General features: G+C 38.1%; 2 protein-coding genes across 2 annotated transcripts; both read right to left on the bottom strand.

Annotated features, from left to right (window-relative positions):
* Positions 1-1,350: 1,350 nt before the first annotated feature.
* On the bottom strand, positions 1,351-4,656 carry tubb4b (tubulin, beta 4B class IVb). Its single transcript, XM_065275221.1, has 4 exons — positions 4,503-4,656; positions 3,375-3,483; positions 2,698-2,808; positions 1,351-2,542 (listed from the first exon to the last, which is right to left on the bottom strand). Exons 1-4 carry the CDS (start codon positions 4,557-4,559, stop codon positions 1,482-1,484), a joined length of 1,338 nt encoding a protein of 445 aa, XP_065131293.1. The 5' UTR covers positions 4,560-4,656; the 3' UTR covers positions 1,351-1,481.
* Positions 4,657-5,050: 394 nt separating this feature from the next.
* aup1 (AUP1 lipid droplet regulating VLDL assembly factor) lies at positions 5,051-19,887 on the bottom strand. Its single transcript, XM_065275222.1, has 12 exons — positions 19,691-19,887; positions 18,903-19,040; positions 16,750-16,900; positions 15,872-16,062; positions 13,258-13,330; positions 12,053-12,126; positions 10,855-10,921; positions 8,541-8,646; positions 8,259-8,402; positions 7,771-7,922; positions 5,751-5,839; positions 5,051-5,545 (listed from the first exon to the last, which is right to left on the bottom strand). The coding sequence occupies exons 1-12, from the start codon at positions 19,729-19,731 to the stop codon at positions 5,500-5,502; spliced, it is 1,272 nt and encodes a 423-aa protein (XP_065131294.1). The 5' UTR covers positions 19,732-19,887; the 3' UTR covers positions 5,051-5,499.
* Between the last annotated feature and the right edge of the window lie 1,169 nt (positions 19,888-21,056).

Here is a 21,056-nt window from a genome sequence, read left to right as displayed (position 1 = left end):
CTAAGTTCAAGAGGTAGTTCACCCCAAAATGAAAATTGTGGCATTTACTTACACTGCAAGGATGTGTTCAATTTTAACATTGTTTTGTTTTATGCTAATTAACATGTGTCATTTTATATTTAATAAAAGGAACAACAGAGGTTCCAATAACACATAGGTGTGTTTTTAGTAACCCAAAATGTGTTTTAACACAACTGTTTTAATAGTGTATCCTCGTGTCGTTTTAAACCTGTATGAGTTGTATTTTAATGAACACACAAGATGATATTTTAAATGGCAAGCAGAGTCGTAACCATTGACTACCATAGTAGGAAAACAAATAGAAGTATTGTGATAATTAAGATATTGATAAACTGTCAAGCACAGTTAACCACACCCATTGAATTCAATTGTATTTGTTTTTCCCACTACGGAAGTTATTAGAAGAGAAGAGAAATGCATACAGGTTTAGTACTTAAAGGAACACGCCCACATTTTGGGAATTTAGCTTATTCACCGTATCCCCCAGAGTTAGATAATGCCATACATACCTTTTCATCTCCGTGCGTGCTGTAACTCTGACGCAGCCCCCACTAGCTTAGCACAAAGACTGGAAGTGAATGGCTCCAGCTAGCATACTGCTCCCAATAAGTGACAAAATAACACCAACATTTTCCTATTTGTGTGTTGTGGTTTGTATAGTCACACCGTGCACAAATAACAAGGTCATATGAGACATTTATCTTTTAACAGTAAACATACTGGGAACTATATTCTCAGAAGGCAAAACACTGCTACATAGGCGGAGTGATTTGCTCGCAGCACCCGAGACCCAGTGGTGAGGAGCAGTGTTAGGTCAGAGTTGTGCAAATCACTCCGCCGAAGTAGCAGTGCTTCGTCTTCAGAGAATATAGTTCCCAGTATGTATACTGTTAAAAGATGGCTGTCTTATGACCTTGTTATTTGCATACAGTGTGACTATACAAATCACAACATATAAATAGGAAAATGTTGGTGTTATTTTGCTAGCTGGAGCCATTTACTATCCCCCAGTCTTTGTGCTAGGCTAAGCTAGTGGGGGCAACGTCAGTGAGTTACAGCACACATTGAGATGAAAAAGGTATGTATGGACTTATGCAATACTGGGTGATAAGGTGAATAAGCTAAATTCCCAACATGTGTTCCTTTAAGGATGAGAAAATGACTGTGGGTGAAATATCCCTCAAAAACCTGAGCTAGCTAACCAGTCTTCAGTTGATCTCATTGATTTATCAAGTGTAATCTGCTAGGTTAGCCATTCCTTCTTTATAAAGAAATATTAAGCATCTCCAACTTGCATTAATTTCTGTAAAAACCACACTGACACATGACTCAATTTAATCTGCTTTATTAAAGTGAAAAAGTGAAGGTTGCAATTGAAGGTCGCAAAGAACAGAAAACGCAGTAAGAAAATAAGGGACAAAAAAGTTTTGAAACAGGAAAAAAAAACATGAATGGTTAATTTAGGCAAGGTCTTCTTCGCCCTCCTCCTCAAACTCTCCTTCCTCCTCAGCAGTGGCATCCTGGTACTGCTGGTACTCGGACACCAGGTCGTTCATGTTGCTCTCGGCCTCTGTGAATTCCATCTCATCCATACCTTCTCCCGTATACCAATGCAAGAAAGCTTTACGCCTGAACATAGCAGTGAACTGCTCTGAGATTCGCTTGAACAGCTCCTGGATGGCCGTGCTGTTGCCGATGAAGGTGGCGGCCATCTTGAGGCCACGGGGTGGAATGTCGCAGACTGCGGTCTTGACGTTGTTGGGGATCCATTCGACGAAGTAACTGCTGTTCTTGTTCTGAACGTTGAGCATCTGCTCGTCCACCTCCTTCATGGACATGCGGCCACGGAACACGGCGGCGACGGTCAGGTAGCGGCCGTGACGGGGGTCGCAGGCCGCCATCATGTTCTTGGCGTCAAACATCTGCTGAGTGAGCTCGGGAACAGTCAGGGCACGGTACTGCTGGCTGCCCCTGCTGGTCAGAGGAGCGAAGCCGGGCATGAAGAAGTGCAGACGGGGGAAAGGGACCATGTTGACAGCCAGTTTACGAAGATCTGCGTTCAACTGGCCAGGGAACCTCAAGCAGGTCGTGACTCCGCTCATGGTGGCAGAGACAAGGTGGTTGAGGTCACCGTATGTGGGTGTTGTAAGTTTAAGTGTGCGGAAGCAGATGTCATACAGGGCTTCGTTATCGATGCAGTATGTCTCGTCTGTGTTCTCCACCAGTTGATGGACAGACAGTGTGGCGTTGTAGGGCTCTACGACTGTATCGGAGACTTTAGGGGAGGGCACCACGCTGAAGGTGTTCATGATACGGTCGGGGTACTCCTCACGGATTTTGCTGATGAGGAGGGTTCCCATACCGGAACCTGTGCCGCCACCCAACGAATGAGTGAGCTGGAAGCCCTGAAGACAGTCACAGCTCTCTGCCTCTTTGCGGACAACATCCAAAACGGAGTCCACCAGCTCGGCACCTTCTGTGTAGTGGCCCTTAGCCCAATTGTTACCAGCACCACTCTGGCCTATAAAGGAAATGAATAAGTTATGGAAGAGGAAACCGGATCTGTATCAGTAGCTTGGAACAACATTTGAATGACATGCTCGTGTCAGATCAAATCGCTTCTCCAGATCAGATGTCCTAGTTATGCCGAACACAGGCATGCGTGTTAATACTCACCAAACACAAAGTTGTCTGGTCTGAAGATCTGACCAAATGGTCCTGATCTCACAGAGTCCATTGTACCAGGCTCCAAATCCACCAGCACGGCACGTGGAACATATTTTCCACCTGAAAGATAAGTCAAAAATATTAGACTGGATTTACACAGATGTGTACATGTGTTTTCATGTCGGATTTCAATTTGCTGGCCTTCCAATTTTTTGATGACCAGGTTACATAATTATAAGAGTGACTCAGATGTTTGCATTTACACTAACTTGACGTAAAACATTTCAATATGCCAATGGACAGAATACAATATTTAAAATACAAGACTATACCACTTTATTTCTGTAACAAGACATTAAACTTTAGCATTTCTCCAAGAGACATCAGTGCCGTCCATTGCACTGCAAAGTCATGTGATCGCAGGTGGGGTCCACCCAAGTTGATGTCATCATGAGACATAAGACTCGTCTTGACATGGGAATATTTGTGGTGTCCGCTTACATTGTGGATGCAAATGAATATCCGATTTATATCAAATTTATTTCCACATATGAAAGAGGCCCTGCTTACTTTGAGTAATTCCAAACATAGTGTAAAAAAAGTGAAAAAAGCTATTGACATGACAACCCACATTCAGGTGGGACAGGCAATCTAAATTAGAAAAACAATTTACAAAGACAGCTTACCCGATGCTTCATTGTAGTAGACATTAATTCTGTCCAGCTGAAGATCACTGTCACCATGGTAACTGCCTGTAGGGTCAATTCCATGTTCGTCACTAATGACTTCCCAGAACTGAAATAAAATGGATTCAGAAATATAAACAATAGTACAAAAACAGGAATATAAAAAAATTGTTTAAATCTCGAACAATTCTACCCAAGTACAGCTTCTAAAGCGGTTAGTAAACGTCACTAGAAACCATTACGTCAGTTTAATCCAATACACAACGGGCCAGTGTTTCTAGTCACATGCGCTCCATAAAATGGAGTTCGCCAAGTCACCGGAGCCATTTTACAAGTAAACCGGTGACCCAGTAAACGGGTGTGACTCACGGTATCACTACAATGGTTTTTCATTTTCCTTAATGAACAGTATGAATTCCGACATTGTACGAGAGCATTTACGTCATGTTAGCATTCCCGCACTTTTCACGAGCCGAACTAGATACAACCGGCTACATTACAATGCGATTCAATCGAACGAATCTGCTCGTTGGGATGGTTCTTTCCATCTGTAACGTTACGTGTTATTGTTTCAATTTAAGTCAGTAAGCAAGTTTATGGAAAATTTACGTTGCCAGATCCAACGTTGAAAAACACGGTTTTCCAGCTTTAAACAATTTGACGTATCGAGAACCATCTAGAACAAACCTTCAAAAGAACTGCTTCAAAAGAATCGAGTCTTAGGATTCGGACATTACGCCGGTCAGGCGCGGCCAACACCCTAAAACCAATCCATCTGCGTTTTTACATTACTTCATTCAAAAGCGACCATTTTGTATCAACAAACGCACTTAAAAAGGCAAATTTCACTCATGCCTCATAAAAACGACTCAATAATAAACATTTGTACAATTAAATAAACACTGACTTGTTGCGTGTAAAAAAACCTTCGCACATTTAGGACAAAAAAAAAAACAACAACTGTAAGGTACCAAATATCAAAATGTTAATAATAAAACAACACCAAATAACACATAGGAATAACCCTAAAGAAAAACCGTTACGATTCCGAATCAAAGCCGCGCGGATCGGCTTTACATTCTTTAACGAACATTTGATGAATAAAACCTAAAAGAAATCAGTTCCTACCTTGGCACCAATCTGGTTACCGCACTGTCCAGCCTGTAAATGCACAATCTCCCTCATATTTGCTGGTTTTACGACACAAACGTGATCGACACAACACCGTTAAACACAAACCCTGACAATGAGGTCGCGCCGCGATGTGCCCCTATTTATTCAGTCTGGAGAACTCGCCTAGATTTCCATGATTCTCATTGGTTCCTGTAGGGTTGGCCAAAATTTTCATTGGCTAGTTTATCTGCCGTTCATTATGATTGGTTCTTGCTGAGGCGTGCGTCACTGTGCAGATTTATGCCGGTTGGCTAAAGGGGCGGCCTTAACGGCTTTCGACTTTCAAAAGGCTTATCAAAACTATTTTTGAATTCACAAAAAACTCGCGTTGTGGTTAATGAAAACTAAATTTAAACCGGTATTAACTACCCGTTACCTCATTGACTACTGCAAAGTGATAAGGATGCAAAACGAATAGACACAAATCTTCAGTAGGGTTAAAGCTTTTAAGAGGATGTCCTGTGATTGTATTACTGTACAAGAGACACAATCAAAACATTCACTGCATTTCAATATGATCTTTAATGTCTTTAAAAGCTGATATTGCAACCAACACGTGCCCTTACAACATAACAAACCTCAAGATGTATTTTAGTTCACTGCTGTTTATTTCTGAAACCATATAACCCTGGACCTTATAAAAATAATATGAAGTGTGCCAAGGTCACTGGGTCTTAATACAAATTGTTTACCAAAATAACTTGTTTTCTGTTGCTGAGAGAAATAATAAAAAAGACATGCATGATTGCCATGCAAAGAGGATCTACAAAGAAAAAAACAAGAAAGGAAAAATCCAGTCTGATGAAAAACTTTTGGTCTTCTCTCGGGATGTCTGTTGAACAATCTTGTTGTTATTCTATAGTCAATGCTATAAATTCTTTTTTTTGTCTGTGTGGTTTTGTGTCAAGCAGCTGTCTTTCCTAAACAAATCCTCAGGTGTATTTGTCCACAGTCATAGATCGTCATCTTTCTTCAGTCCATGTTTTTCAATGTATCGTCTACCATTCCAGGGTGAAAAGAAAGAAGAATCAGATTACAACTTGAATAAAACTGTAAATAATAGACTTTGATTACATTAACAAACCCACCGGATATTGAAAACACCAAAATTCAAACACATCATTTCAAATGTCAAACATTTAAAATATGCTGACATGTTCTATATATCAATCTTTAGCTATATAGATATAAAAATAATATTACCTTCTTGCATATTCATATAAGGCATCTTTTCTCTCCTGTAGGGACATGTGTCTATCTACCGGTGTTTTCCCAAAATATTTGTCAACTGGCTGTTGAATGAATGCACAACAGCATTTTTGTAAGTTAAAAAGGTTTCAAATTATTATTTATAAGTAAAACCATTAAAATGTATCATGTAAAGAAGAGGCTATTGTACCCATTGTACTGTTTGTCTGACAAACCAACCAACAAACTAAGTAGAGATATTTGTCAAGGTTTTAAGAATTAAAACAAATTTAATAAAATGTATACACTAATTTATCGAAATCACATAAATACAGCATGCACGCATATAGGAATAGTTTGCAAAAACTGAATTATTTTAATACTTCAAAAGGTGGTGTATAGTCAAAGTTAAGCAAAGAGATATAGGCACACTATTCCTTGTCAGTCCTTGTGTGTTCTGATGTGCGAAAGCGTGAAGTGTTTTTTTTATATATATTTAAAAAAGTTGATATATCGCATTATTTAGTTATTGCATATGGATCAGGATCAGTTTAATACTAACAAATTAATTCAATATAAATAAGCGTAATTGTTAACATATGTGACCCTGGACCACAAAACCAGTCACAAGGGTACATTTTTTCCCATTGATGTATGGTTTGTTACATGGACAATATTTGGCCGTGATACAATGATTTGAAAATCTAGAATCTGAGGGTGCAAAAAATCTAAATATTGAGAAAATCGCTGTCCAAAGTTGTCCAAATGAAGTTCTTAGCAACACATATTACTAATACAAATACATGTTTGTTATATATTTACGGTAGGAAATTGACAAAATATCTCCACTGAACATGATCTTTACTCAAAGGGACATTCCACTTTTTTTTTTTAAATATGCTCATTTTCCAGCTCTCCTAGAGTTAATTATTTGATTTTTACCGTTTTGGAATCCATTCAGCTGATCTCTGGTTCTGGCGCTAGCACTTTTAGCATAGCTTAGCATAATCCATTGAATCCGATTAGACCATTAGCATCGTGCAAAAAAATAACCATAGAGTTTCGAAATTTTTCCTATTCAAAACTTGACTCTTCTGTAGTTACATCATGTACTAAGACTGACGTAAAATTAAAAGTTGCGATTTTCTAGGCCGATATGGCTAGGGACTATACTCTTAAACTGGCGTAATAATCAGTGACTTTGCTGATGTAACATGGCTGCAGCAGGCGTAGTGATATTACGCACTGCCCAAAAATAGTCCCCTTGGTTACTTTCAATAGCAGGGGACTGTTTTCGGGCAGGGCGTAATATCACTACGCGATGCTAATGGTCTTATCAGATTCAATGGATTGTGCTAAGCTATGCTAAAAGTGCTAGCGACAGACCCGATGATCATCTGAATGGATTCCAAAACGGTAAGAATCAAATGTTTAACTCTAGAGGAGCTGGAAAATGATCATATTTTCAAAAAAAAGTGTAATGTCCCTTTAATATGCTAATCGTTTTTTTTTTTTTTGCATAATTCTGACACATACGTTGTATTGTTGGCTACTTCTACAAATATACCCATGCAACTTATGACTGGTTTTGTGGTCCAGGGTCACACATATATGAGATTATAATTATACATTATTAAATCAAATTGCATAATGGTCTTGTTTGAACTTGTCTGAAAGCGTCTTGACTTAAAGCCGCTAGGCAAAGGTTTTTCCTCGTATAAGGTTTGCATTTCTTACAAATGAGATATAATATAAAAAATATTTTGTGTTCATATATTTACTCATGTGTCATGTAGCCATGTAATAACCAGTATAATGCATATCCAGCCAATAAATTCTTTCTGTCAGGAATTATTGTACAATGATTTTTTATTATACCTCATCACAATAAGCTTCCATTAATCTAAATGGTGGCAACAAAAGAGAGAGAAGAACTTAAATGTGTAAGTTATACATGTTTGTAAGTTACCCAAGTGATATGGTATAAAGGGGAACAGGTGTATTTTTTTGTGCATTATCATGAGGTCACTTATACCTTTGGAGTGGATGGGGAGGTTGTTGCAGATAGTGGTGAAGGAGTTGTTGGTTTGGCTAAACCTGATGCTGTTACCGCAGCAGCTTCTGAGTGAAACTGGTCAGTGTGCTCCAACAGGTTGGTAATGGTTGTATCCACACAGTTTGTTTGCACTACACAGACAAAAGAAAGAGGTTACATGAAGGCAGCCAATACCGGCTGAAACGGCATAGCTTAAACCCAAGAAATCAGCTTTGCATTAGTACACATACTGCATACGTAAGAGGCAAAAACAAATTTATTACACCCAGCTTTATTTAAATGCAGGCAAATGGCGCAAGTACATGACAGTGTGTTGTATATGGTTTAAAGAAAATGTAAAAAGGCCTTTTGAAAATGTATTGCCCCATACATCAGACACTGCTTTATAGCAAATCTACAAAATGTTCCTATGGGGGTTTCATGCCCCCATACTGCAAAACATTATTGGAGGGGTGGAGGTTACGTACACAGGTCTCTGGTTATTACAGAGATTGGGACATCAGGTAGGACCTCCTTCACCTGCTGTGCCATTCGGTTTACACGTGAATTTTCAGCCCCCGCATTTGTGCCCAAGAAACCCTGTGCCACTGTGCGGGGTCTTGCACCCAAATCTGGACGAAGACAAAAATGTTGTAGAGTTATACAATGCATGACATGTTGAGTCTACTTCAGAATACATGTACAACCCGGATGCGGTGATTAAGTACATACATCATGATTTCATTTCTCACTATCTAATCCGTGCTTACTTGAGTGTGCAGTTTGAGGGACGGTGTGTCTTCTTCTTTTGATGTGTTCGGCTTTGTCTGCTTTAGTAATTTGCGTGGAGGTCACGCCCAGCTCAGTCGCCAAAAGCTGAAAGTGAGAGACAATGGATAATAGAAATCAAACAATGCTTTAAAAAAGCCATACAGCTTTGAACTGGACAAGAAATAGATCTGAAGGTTAACTAGTTGAAAAGCAATGTCAATACAGTCAATTTGTTTGAACTTAGTTTCTGTGGAAATTCACTAAAGTTTGATAATGATGGCAAATAAAAATCTAGTTCAAATATGTATCGATTTGACATAAAACCTACCTAAAATGTGCAAAAGGCTGTTGGCACTTGACCCAAAATCTTTAAACCGACCCTATAGGCCTAGGATATGTCAATAAGCTTTTTGTTTTGTTTTAAACATTGAGCGGTGCATGCCCGTGCAAAGCCGTGCAAATCTGCCATGATGCCAGGGCATTGCTATGTGGTATCTTATTAAGCCAAGTTAAGACAAATCACCTAGATATTCCAATGGTGAATTTATGACATGTTATAATTATTGTAATTATGAGTTTCCAACATTTAAAGGGGTGGTTTCCCGGACATGGTTTATATTACTCTAGGACTAGGCCTTAGTTATATATTAGGACATTTTAAATAGTTTTCACAAACAAACCTTACAAAAAACATTACTGGTGTGCATCTTGAGACAAAACAATGGTACTTATGTTAAAGGATTAGTCAATTTTCTTAAAAAAAAACTCAGATAATTTACTCACCACCATGTCATCCAAAATGTTGATGTCTTTCTTTGTTCAGTCGAGAAAAAATTATGTTTTTTGAAGAAAACATTCCAGGATTTTTCAAATTTTAATGGACTTTAATGGACCCCAACACTTAATACTTAACTAAACACTTAACAGTTTTTTTCAACTGAGTTTCAAAGGACTCTAAACAATCCCAAACGAGGCATAAGGGTCTTATCTAGCAAAACGATTGTCATTTTTGACAAGAAAAAAAAAAAATATGCACTTTTAAACCACAACTTATCGTCTATCTCCAGTCCTGAAAAGCGTCAGCGCGACCTCACACACTATGTCATCACGTCAAGAGGTCACAGAGGACGAACGCGAAACTACGCCCCAGTGTTTACAAGTGTTGAGAAAGAGGACCGTTCCGACGTTGTTGTATGTTGAATGATACTAATTAATGTCTTTGTGTCAGTTTATTGTTTAAAATGGTCTGCAAATGTGCGTTTCATATATGTAACACGTGACCTTTCTACGTCACTACACACTTACGTGAGGTCGCGCTGGCTCGTCACAGAACCAGAGATAGACGAGAAGTTGTGGTTTAAAAGGGCATATTTTTTGTCTTGTCAAAAATGACAATTCGTTTTGCTAGATAAGACCCTTATGCCTCATTTGGGATCGTTTATAGTCCTTTGAAACTCCGTTGAAAAAAACTGTTAAGTGTTGAGTTAAGTATTAAGTGTTGGGTTCTATTAAAGTCCATTAAAATGAGAAAAATCCTGCAATGTTTTCCTCAAAAAACATAATTTCTTCTCGATTGAACAAAGAAAGACATCAACATTTTGGATGACATGGTGGTGAGTAAATTATCTGGATTTTTTTTAAGAAAATAGACTAATCCTTTAAGAAATGTCAGTGCAAGAAGTTTTTAACTCTTTCCCCGCCATTGACAAGTTAATTAAGAGAAAACATTTGCAATCAAAAAACGTGTTGCTGATGAGTATTTATATTAATTTGTAATACTGCGATTATACACTAGATTCTTACCCAATTTATAAAAACAGATTTTATTTTATTCATTTTTGTATGTTTAAATAATCGTTCTAAATCTGATCTCTAACAAAATTCCTTCACAAAAATGCTGTTTATTTAGCTTTTTGCTTAAAAGTTTGTATTTTTGAAGAAAAATATCCATATTTAAGAGTTTATAAACAAAAAGGAAAAAATTAAGATAGGATGAAAAAAATGTTTTCCCATTTTGTTTGTTTGTTTATTGTTTGTTTGAAAGCAGTTTGGCTGTTTTTTCATTTGATATATTTGTATGTTTATATATTTTTAGAAGAAAATTTTCCTGGAAGGCATTTTGTGAAAGTTTTGTGAAAATCACAAAAAATGCTGGCGGCCAACTTTAAAAAATAAGGCTGGTGGGAATAAGTTAAATTAAGCTGGCAGTTCAAACATACATTTTAGTCTGGGACCAGGATAAGCCCTGTCCGGGACATCACCCCAAAGATAATACAAGTAAAAACACAGTTAATAAAAAATAAATAATTTCACCTCTTGGACTTTCCTGGCAAATTCTTGATGAGATTCGCCATCCTCTCTAGTTATTGGAGGAAGCCATCTGGTTGAGAAGAGAGGGAAAAAACTATATGTACATAATGTTGTATAAGCAGGTAGGTGAACTTTTTATCCTTTTAGAAATATACAAAATAAAAGTATTAAAGAAAATAAATGCATAATGTTAAATAGATATTCCTTATATATATTACACTTTGCTTTACAGACAAGTGTGAATGATAAATAGGCAAGTAAATTAACAAAATCGAATATGTAAAAAGGTCTCTGGCCATGTTCACACACCAGCAATACGGTTGTGAGTTCTATATTCAAGTCTTTAACACGGTTGTGTTTACACGCACTTGGGTTAATTATGTGATAACCGCATTTTAAAACCAAACTCACACCTGTACATTTCGGGAATCACAAGGACAAGTCCTGCTGTGTGAACTACTTGTCTGTGAAGTCACTCTCTGTCATTGTGTTAAGGTACAAAATGCACAAAGATGACAGAAAGCCATGGTGCAGAATGGCTTCGTAATGCTATGCACAGTTGATCTCCGACACAAAATACCTGCGCGGTAATGCAATGTTTTATAAGCTTTCATAGACAGCATAGTGCAACGCCAACTGTCTTGTAAAAGAATAAAGCACGCATCCGAGTGTCTGGTATTTAGTTCAATGTGAGGATAAAATCACACCCTGTTGAGTTTGACAAGGAAGGTGCAATCTTTGACATTTATGCCTATCACTATGGTTACAGGTGTCACATGCAAATACGGTCTTGCCTCTGGTAACTCGTTCATCCAGACTGTATTTGACCTACGACTGTAATCTGCTGTGTGAAAATGACATTTCCAGACTCACACATGTAAGTAAATGCATTTGATAGTCTGACAGTGTGAACGCAGCCTGTAACAACTGTCTGAAACCCTTTTGGGTACGAGTTCACACCGTACATCTCAAATGCTTTGTTATATCAGCTTTACATCCAACTACATGGATCATATTCCAATCCAGGTCACAAGCGAGTACACACATTTCTCTTGTAGGTTTCGTACACGTGACCCGAGACTATAAACACTGAAAGGCTTCATTGATGTATTACCAGTGCTGGCCTGCTGATAGCTTCTACTGGGGATTGTACATTTAAAATACTGCCACTGGACAAAGAAGAGACTGTAATATGTAGTACCTTACATGGTACACTGTGAATGGTACAAAAAAGGTCCACAACAGCTCCTTCAGCCATGACGATTCTGGTGTGTTCTGAAAAGTAAAGAAAATTGGCATTTTAAAATAAACGTTCTTCCTCAAAACACATAGACCAGATATGGAAACTACAGTGAGAAGATAGAAATAATGAGGGATAGATGTAAGCATATGAACCCCTCCAACCCTTTTATATCAAAAGATATTCAGTATGAAAGTCATTTTAGGGAAGTTTATCTCAAAGAGCTACAGTACATTCACACGGGGCGAAAGCGTTAATGCTTGATGGAAGGCTTGTCTGAAGCGTCGCCAACAGCCAATCACAATGGCCGCAACAGATCGTAAACTTAATTGGCTGGCTCGCACTAGGTCATTTGCATAAGGCGATCTGATTGGCTGACGCACGCATTGGCGCTTGACAAGTTGAGAAATGTTAATTTTCTGTCCCAAGCAATGGCAGTGACGTGACACGACGTTGACGGATCCACAATTCAGTTCGGCAAAGCATGGCATCATCACCCATTAAAAGTAACTAAAAAGCGTTATGTGAATGTACCATTTAGTATTAGAGAGAGGGTGGAAAAACAAAATGAAAAACAAAAACAATGTTACAAAAATCATGTCCTGGGGCCACGTAGCACTTTTCTTCCATTAGAAAAGCATAGAAAGCTGAAATAAATGTCAGCACTGTTAATATAATACAATGTGGCCACTGTACTTTATTCTCCTCCATAATACGGAAGCTCAATGGATCATATACGTATAATCCAATGTTCACAATTAAACTAATCCATTTCTAAATTACAAGAGGTCGCCATGTGCCAATCTGCTGACCTTTGACAGTCCCTCGCTTTCTATTGCACTGTGAGTCCCTTATTATGTGGCTATAAATATCCTAAATGAGCCACACTTACACAAAGACTCTCTTGTGTGTTACCAGGAAATTAGGGATGAAATGGGATCCCGAAAATCTGACAAATTCTGGTGATCTGTGTTTATTTAGTTAACATTGTTTGAGTAAACAGATTGTTTAAAATGTATAGGTTAAAAGTATGTTAGATGCATAAAGTATAAATTAATTAGTTTAGGAAAGATCTGGCAACCACAGGGGCCCGAGCCATGATGACCAATCGTTCGGTGAGTGTGAAATGGTTGACAGATTACAGAATTGCGTTTAAATGTAATTACCACAGCTATGAAAGGCCTCTTGACCAGCAATGCCACAGGCTGGATGGAGTCAGACACAGAGAAAGGCCAAGAGCTGCGTAGAGAGACAGAGAATACAGTACATTAGATATCACCAATTTTGCACTGATAATCAATATTATGAGATTTTCCCAAGATGTCAAAGAAGCTTTGGTGTCCACAGAGTGCACATGTGAAGTTTTAGCTCAAAATACCCCACAGATCATTTATTATAACAAATTAAAATTGGCACTCTGTTGGGTGTGAGCAAAAATGTGCTGTTTTGGGTGTGTCCTTTAAAATGCAAATGAGCTGACGAAATGCAAACACTGATCACCATAATGGTGGTTTGTTGAAATTGAAACTCAATTGTGCTGTCAAATATTTTTTCTTTCTCTGCATTAAATGACAGTGCCGTGGTTGGATAGTACATATTAAGGGCGGTATTATTATAAGATCCCCTTCTGACATCACAAGGGGAGCCAAATTTCAATAACGCATTTTTTTCATATGCTTGCAGAGAATGGTTTACCAAAACAAAGTTACTGGGTTGATCTTTAAAAAATTAAATGCTGCTGGTGCAATATTTGAGTTCTAGCAGATTTACGGCTCAATCACATCTTAAGACGCTTTAAGTAAGCTTAGAAAGGATGTGGCAAACTTCCCAGAAACAATCACCCGAGTCTCAGCTTTCAAGCAAACATTACTTAAAGCTTTGTTTATACTCGCACTTTGCTCCGCACCGCGAGCCTCCGCTGATCACGCGCACGTCTCTACAAACGGAGGAGGCGTTTTTAGTTGACACGCTCACTGTTGCGCTATTCTTTTAAACGACAGGGGATGACTTGAGCAATCGAGTCCAAAACCAACACAAAGAAAATGACAGAAGAAGTCGGTCACTGGTACTTGTAACATCAGAGCTTGATATATAAATATGAGAACATGAATATAACAGCAATCTCTTAAACATGTCTTTATTAAACATTATATTTTCATTAACATTTTTACAAAACAAACAATACAGAAATCTCAAGGTTTGTATTTTATTCCTCATCCAGTGGTACATTAAATACAAATATAAGTCAATAATTCTGATTCAAATGTAAAAGAATTTGTGTTTTAAATGGCAAAGTTTCCATACTTTACTTTAAAAGTGTCAGATAAATAGCATATGAATTGTTTTGCATGGATTTATCAAAAAGATACGTCACAGGCTTGCCTGCTCGGACAGAATCAACCTGAGGTCGGTCATTTTCGGATGCGGAGCCCCACTCACGGTTACAAAAATTGCAGTGCACACCTCGCGCACTCTGCGTTGACGTGATTTTTGCCGCACACATCCAGGTGCTCATGCTGACGCGTCGAGTATAAACAAGCCATTATTTATATTAGTCAGCAGAATGAATATAACAAAGACAGTGTTCATTGTATTTACCCTAAAAACATCAATTCACTATAATCTGCAATCTTCTTTTAACTCTTTCCCAGACCTGCCAACCTTGGACATTTTTTTTGAGTACAGTAGCATCGGCCGAAAGGACAGAACACGGGTTTTTAACATAATTTAACACATGCACGCGCACATGCACGCACACACACCTCTTGGTAACTTTCAAGGTAACATGCTGCACATTGCACTCACTTTTTTCCCCATCCTGCCATAATCTGCTTTAAAAATAATTATAAATGTGAATAAAATCATGTTTAACTAAATTTGCCTTACATGGTGATTAATAACATTATTAATGTTAAATAAAATCATGAAAAATCCTGGCAACTTTTTTTAACGCTGGCGGGGAAAGAGTTAAAATAAACATTTTGGTATCATCTTGATTTGGTATTTTGTTATGTAATGTGCCTTAAATGTCCAAACACTTATTGGGGCCACAGAGTTAACTTTTCCCCAAGAAAAAATTAACTCATTCACCGCCATTGACGAGTTATCTGGTCAATTATGAGTTAATATTTAACTAATAAATATGCCTTTCTGGACGAATTTCAAAGTGAAAGTGTAATACCGCTTTTATCCACTAGATTTTATCCGAATTTATCAAAAACGGAAGTTAAAAAGATTTAATGATTTATTTTAAATGCCTTTATGTTTGATAGTCATTCTGAGTCTGATCTCTAACATAAATTCCTTTACAAAAACGCAATTCTTTAAGCTTTTTGCTCAAAATGTTGTATTTTTGAAGACAAATATCCATATTTCAGTGGTTAAATTAAGTGGAAAAAGTAAATATATAATGAAACGTTTTTTCCCCATTTTGTTTGTTTGTTTGTTTGTTTATTTGAAAGCAGAAGGTGTGTTCTTTATTTGGATATAATTTGTATGTTTATATATTTATAGAAGATAATTTTTCCTGCAAGGAATTTTGTGAAACTTTTGTTAAAATCACAAAAATGCAGGTGGGCAACTTTTCTCAAAAAGGCAGGCGGTGAATGAGTTAAGACTTGTCTGTATCAGTAATGCACTGAAATGAAAATTCTGGGCCATATAGGATTCCAAAAATTATTTAACTTAAAAAAAGTTCTTGTATAATTTTTTTTTTAAATTTGGTGCATCCCTAGTTTGTATATCAAACCTGAAGCAATGGGAAAGTAATGCATGTAGTACCTGAACTTAAGGAGGCCAGCCCGGCCATTGGTGGTGTCCTCCTCGGGGAAAAGCAGAAGAGGTAAAGCTCCAGGAGATGAGCAGTACCTTCGGAGGGTCTCCGTCAGCTCCGTCCTGCTCCCCATACCCTGACCCAGCTCCATAAAACCCCTCGCCCAGCACAAGAACCCCACAGGGCCCTCCAAAAGTGGCTAAACACGCATGCAAGAACCATAGAGGGGAACATAGTTAGATACAGCTCAAGTTCAGCTCTATGGCTACGTTTATACACTCAGTGTTTTAGGATTTATTATTGCATTTACAAACAGTTTATGCAACAGCTTGCAGGAGTGGATCAAATACATCTGTGTCAATGAATGACCCAAAGTAAAGAAGCTTTTCTTAAACTTCTTTAATAATATGGACAGAGATTAAAGTAAAGACGGTGAGATTTTTGTCAGGCACCAGATCGGATATACAAAGACGATATTCGGTCTAAAAAACAGCAGATTTGTACTGCAGCACGATTTTAAATTTCAAAAGCAACAGACCAAAATGTGAACCATGACCTTAATAGCCCAAAAGTAATACGGCTTGATTCTGAATTGTAATGACTTATTTGTACAAACAAAACGAATCATTTGAAGTGAACAAACAGAAAAAATTTGATCCTTCAATTACTGTTCTCCTGCCCACTATAAAGTCAGTACAGCTGTGAAAGGAGAGATAGATCTCATTGTGTTTGTAACCATTGAACTTTCAAGGGCAACTTTCAATACACTTCAAGGGAAAGGCAGTGGAGAAGGAGAATAAAAGAGTAAGACATTACATCATACTGCAAAAACACTGACACGCACGCCTAATCATGCATGAAGGCATTTAAACTCGAACTCACTTACCGTGTTACAAGACGTCAGGAGGTTAATAATATTGTGGTCGAAATGTGTAACATGATTGCAGACGTACAGCCGGGCGGTTTTGTCCCGTAAGCGTGGGCTGTTCTGCCGGACATGCAGGCCCAAAACCGAGCACATTATTCTCACGATAAACCTGAAGCAACACAGACAGACAGTGTCAACTATGTTACTGTCAAACTCTGTTACCAAGGTGGTGTAACAGTGTTGTTAGTTATGTGTGTGTGTGTGTGTCAGTTCTGTTACATAGTGTCAACACTGTTACTCTACCTTGGTAACAGAGTTTGACAGTAACAGAGTTGACACGGACTAATTTGGACAAAAGCAAATCATGATTTTCAGCTATATAAGACACTTTTTAAAGAAAATATGAAATTGTTATGGTCTGTAATTCATGACAATGAGTACCACATTATTAAAATAATTGAAAATATAACCATTTGATAAAATTATGACTTGGGACACCAAATGTGCATGCTATTATATAATGCTTTTGTATAATGTATATTCATTGCCCAAATGTGCATAATGAGTTATTTGTCAAAAATAGTTAAACCTGTAAAAAGTAATACTGAGGCTTTTTTTTAACCCTTAGGGGGTGTGTACACCAAAGCATTTATGCCCTCGGCAGGCGTATGTTTTTATTTGTTTCCAATGGAAGTTAGCAGTTTTTCTGCACTAAGCACAGAGTTGAAAAATTGTCAACTTAGGGAGAAACGCTTAGCTCGTCAATGTCACTTCTCACTCGGCCGGGCCAATCACAGCAAACAAATATCACAACAACCAACCTGTGAATCGTTGAAAACAAAGCAGAAGTATCATAGCACCCAAAGCGCTTCGGTGAAAAACGTTGGCAAGCGCCCACAGTCGGCTACGTCCGAAATCGCGTACTGTGACAGTAGTGTTGTGAAATACAGCTTCATGACAACAAGTTAGTCGTTAACTGGAATAACGTTAATCAAGAGCAATAACAGGGCTCCAGACTGCTACCAAATGGTCACATTTTGCCACCAAAATTTGAGAGTGTGCCACTGAATTTTACATCTAGTCGCACATGTGCGACCACCTGTTTTGTGATGTGACACTGAATTTAAAACAGCACATTGTACTTTCTGCATCTATCATCAAAGTATTTATTAGTAATACAGTGTATTACTTAGTAGAAAGGTGAATATTTGGTTAGCAAGTTGATTTACGGTGTGTGCCCCTAAATTTTCTCGTTGCGCCCCTAAAATTTTCAGTTGGGGGCCACTGTGCTCCTAGTGAAAAAGTAAGTCTGGAGCCCTGAATAAACACAAGAGACAGCTGTTTAGTTTGTGTATTCGCATTCGAATAGAGCCGCGTTACTGCTTTTGGGTATTTTCAATAACTTCTTCATTGGATAACTAATCTCCTGGGGGATCATGGGATAGCAAAGTTTCCATTGAATGAACACTTCGGGAATTTGCCGGAAGTAGTAGGTCATCCAGGCACTTTTTCACCTACTGTTTTTCGAATACTATTAATTTAAACGTGCTGCTCACCTCACCTACTGCAGGCGGTTCGTACCATAAACTGTAAAAAAAGATGCCGATGCCCGTTCGCTCTCCTCCATTGGTGAAAAGTGAAGCCGCCAGTAGCGATTTCAGGAGAAGTAAACCCGTGAAATCAAGGCCCCGCCCTCGCAGAATGTGCATATCACAGCTGTCAATCATGACATGACACCATTGTTTTTATAGCATTAAATAATTAACTAAAAACAAACTTATTTTAAAAACAACCAATTGAATTTACATCAGCGTGATAAAAACTACAGTAAATGACAGAAACCAGCTTCGGAAAAAAAGATATTTGAAGTGTAATTAAATAGTTTAGTTGGTCTCAAGTCCGATTGAGTAACATGGGGGAGGTGGGGTTTATGACCTATACTAGGACCAGTCACTGGAGGGCGATCGAGACGTTTTGGCTTAACTTTTCAGGGCTTGTGCGGCACGCTTTGTTCGGACGTAGCCTCTGTGTCCGGCTGCCGTTTTCAGCCGCGTTTAAACGATTTGGTGTACACGCCCCCTTATAATAGTGTAGCACCTAAAAAGCGTATGACATTTGATATACGTTTTGCTTTAGATTACGTCAATTTACATTCATATGTGGCCTCTTACCTTCTGACAAGACTGTCAGGAAGAGCACAACTCACTAGAAATACATGGACACCAATAAATATTCGCAGTAGCATTAAACACAGGCCAATAGGGGAGTACAACAACAAGAGCAGCAGTATGAACCCATCATTCGGTAACCTGTGAAAACAGACGACAGGAATAGACACCAATTTCATCATCTTTTTCTGTCAGCAGTTGTTTGCCAGAGTCCAACATCTTCATGTTAACGTGAGAGCTGTGGGAATACATTTTCACTACTGTTTACCTCGTGTTTTACTACTGACTGATCTGAATGCAGTTTAGTCCTGCATTATAGTATACATTATAGATAGGTATAGAATATATATTATAGATAAATATATAATAAGTGTGCATAAATGTAACAGGCCAAATTAAATTATAAACAGGCTAACACACACACAGGCCAACTCAAAGTAAGAAAACTGTAAACATTAAGATATGTTATGTAAACATACAACATAATTTCCACATTTAAATATCAACACAGTCAGACTTATCAGTAGTTTGGACTCTAAAACTGACTTGAATGATCTTTAACACAGTTTCATTAGTCCTTATGGCAAATCTGATTAACTGACTCTTTACAGTAACGTTATCATAACAATAGGGAATAATTCGCTATTATAGTCGCTATTTATTCTCAACTGTGTGTATCGCAGACTCGTTTAACCGAGTTCATACGTTTGTGTTTTGGAGGTTTTGATGTTTAACATGCTAAACGTGTTAGCTTTGACACTTTCGCTTCAATCTTAATGTGTGTAATTTACCGCTGGAAGTCGAACATCTGCTCTATTCCCCGCGTTTCCATTATTCAAACTCTTTATGGGATATTTTCAACGGCTGCTGCATACTATTCCTCAGGCTTTACGGGAGGATGTGAAGGGGAAAACACTAGCCCGTTATTAGCCTATGCTGTTATTCGCCATGTTGAGACGGTGCTGTTTCTGGATGGAGAGCAAAGACCTTCGTGAAAATGGCAAGACGCGCCACTCTGGAACTTCTTCCGTGCAGGATCACGTGATTCGAGCTGGCGCGTCTGATTGGTCTGTTGATCAACGGGTTGCGATCGATCACTAACGAAAAAGCATCCCCTCCTTGCATTTAAGCTTTTCTTCGTTTATTATTTCTTATGTAATGTTTGATATATAATCTTATTTATTAGTTAATCATATGTGCTTTAGTGAATCACCTATTTGAATTATTCTGTGTGCAACGTCCATCGTTAAAATGTGCATGATCTGGACATAATTTTTCAATTTTCACCGGGAATAGTAAACTGGTTATTTCACGTTTACTAAATTCAACATACTATGATTTGGGACACACTTACTCTTATATAGGATTATTAAGAATGGATACGCTCTATGCATCTCTGTGCTGAAATACAATATATTCTCAAGATGGATGCATTGTGGGTTAGTCTAAAGTGGGTAGGTTAGATGTCTGAGCATCTTTGTTTTTGAAACGACAGCTCACCTTTTATGTTCCTGTTATTTGCTTTCGTGTGATCTATTTCTAGTTGGCGACTGACACCTTGCGTTATGGAGTATGCCGCAGGTATGACGTTTTTTTTTTGTAGGCCAACCCGTTCCCTCGCCAAAAAGCCCATTCATTTCACCCATAGGCTTTTGGATTATCGCAAAAAAAAATGCTCTGTGTTTTAACAAAAGTTTATGACAACTTCCACGTTTTGTCCAACAAGATAATATTCACAGATGAATGCGACTTTTATGAATATTGAAGTCTAAATGCGTGTGCTAGAAATTAAAAGCTAACCTTAGGTTAGCGAACTACACAAGCTGTGTCCCAATTCAAAGGCTGCGACCTTCTAAGGATGTATTTTAAGACCGATTGCGTCACAGCAGCGCGACTTGAGGCCAGTAAGGCCGTCCCATTTCAAAGGATGCTTAGAATGAAGCCTCAAAATGCGTCCTCATTTCTCAGCGATGTTAAGGATAGAACGAATGGATCCTTAACAGCCGAGGATATCCCAAGAGTCATTGCGCGTCTGCAACGGCTGCATATAATGGGTGGATATTCTAAAATAAACAATTAAAACCTTTATTAAATAAAAGTGTATTTATCAGAAAACATTTTTTCTTGTCACTGTTTTAGTATTATAAGTTATGTTTT

This window comes from Paramisgurnus dabryanus, chromosome 16 (genome assembly GCF_030506205.2).
Source record: "Paramisgurnus dabryanus chromosome 16, PD_genome_1.1, whole genome shotgun sequence".
Lineage (NCBI taxonomy): Eukaryota > Metazoa > Chordata > Actinopteri > Cypriniformes > Cobitidae > Paramisgurnus > Paramisgurnus dabryanus.
Note: the sequence above shows the minus strand (reverse complement) of the source record. Positions and strands in the feature narration are given on the sequence as shown.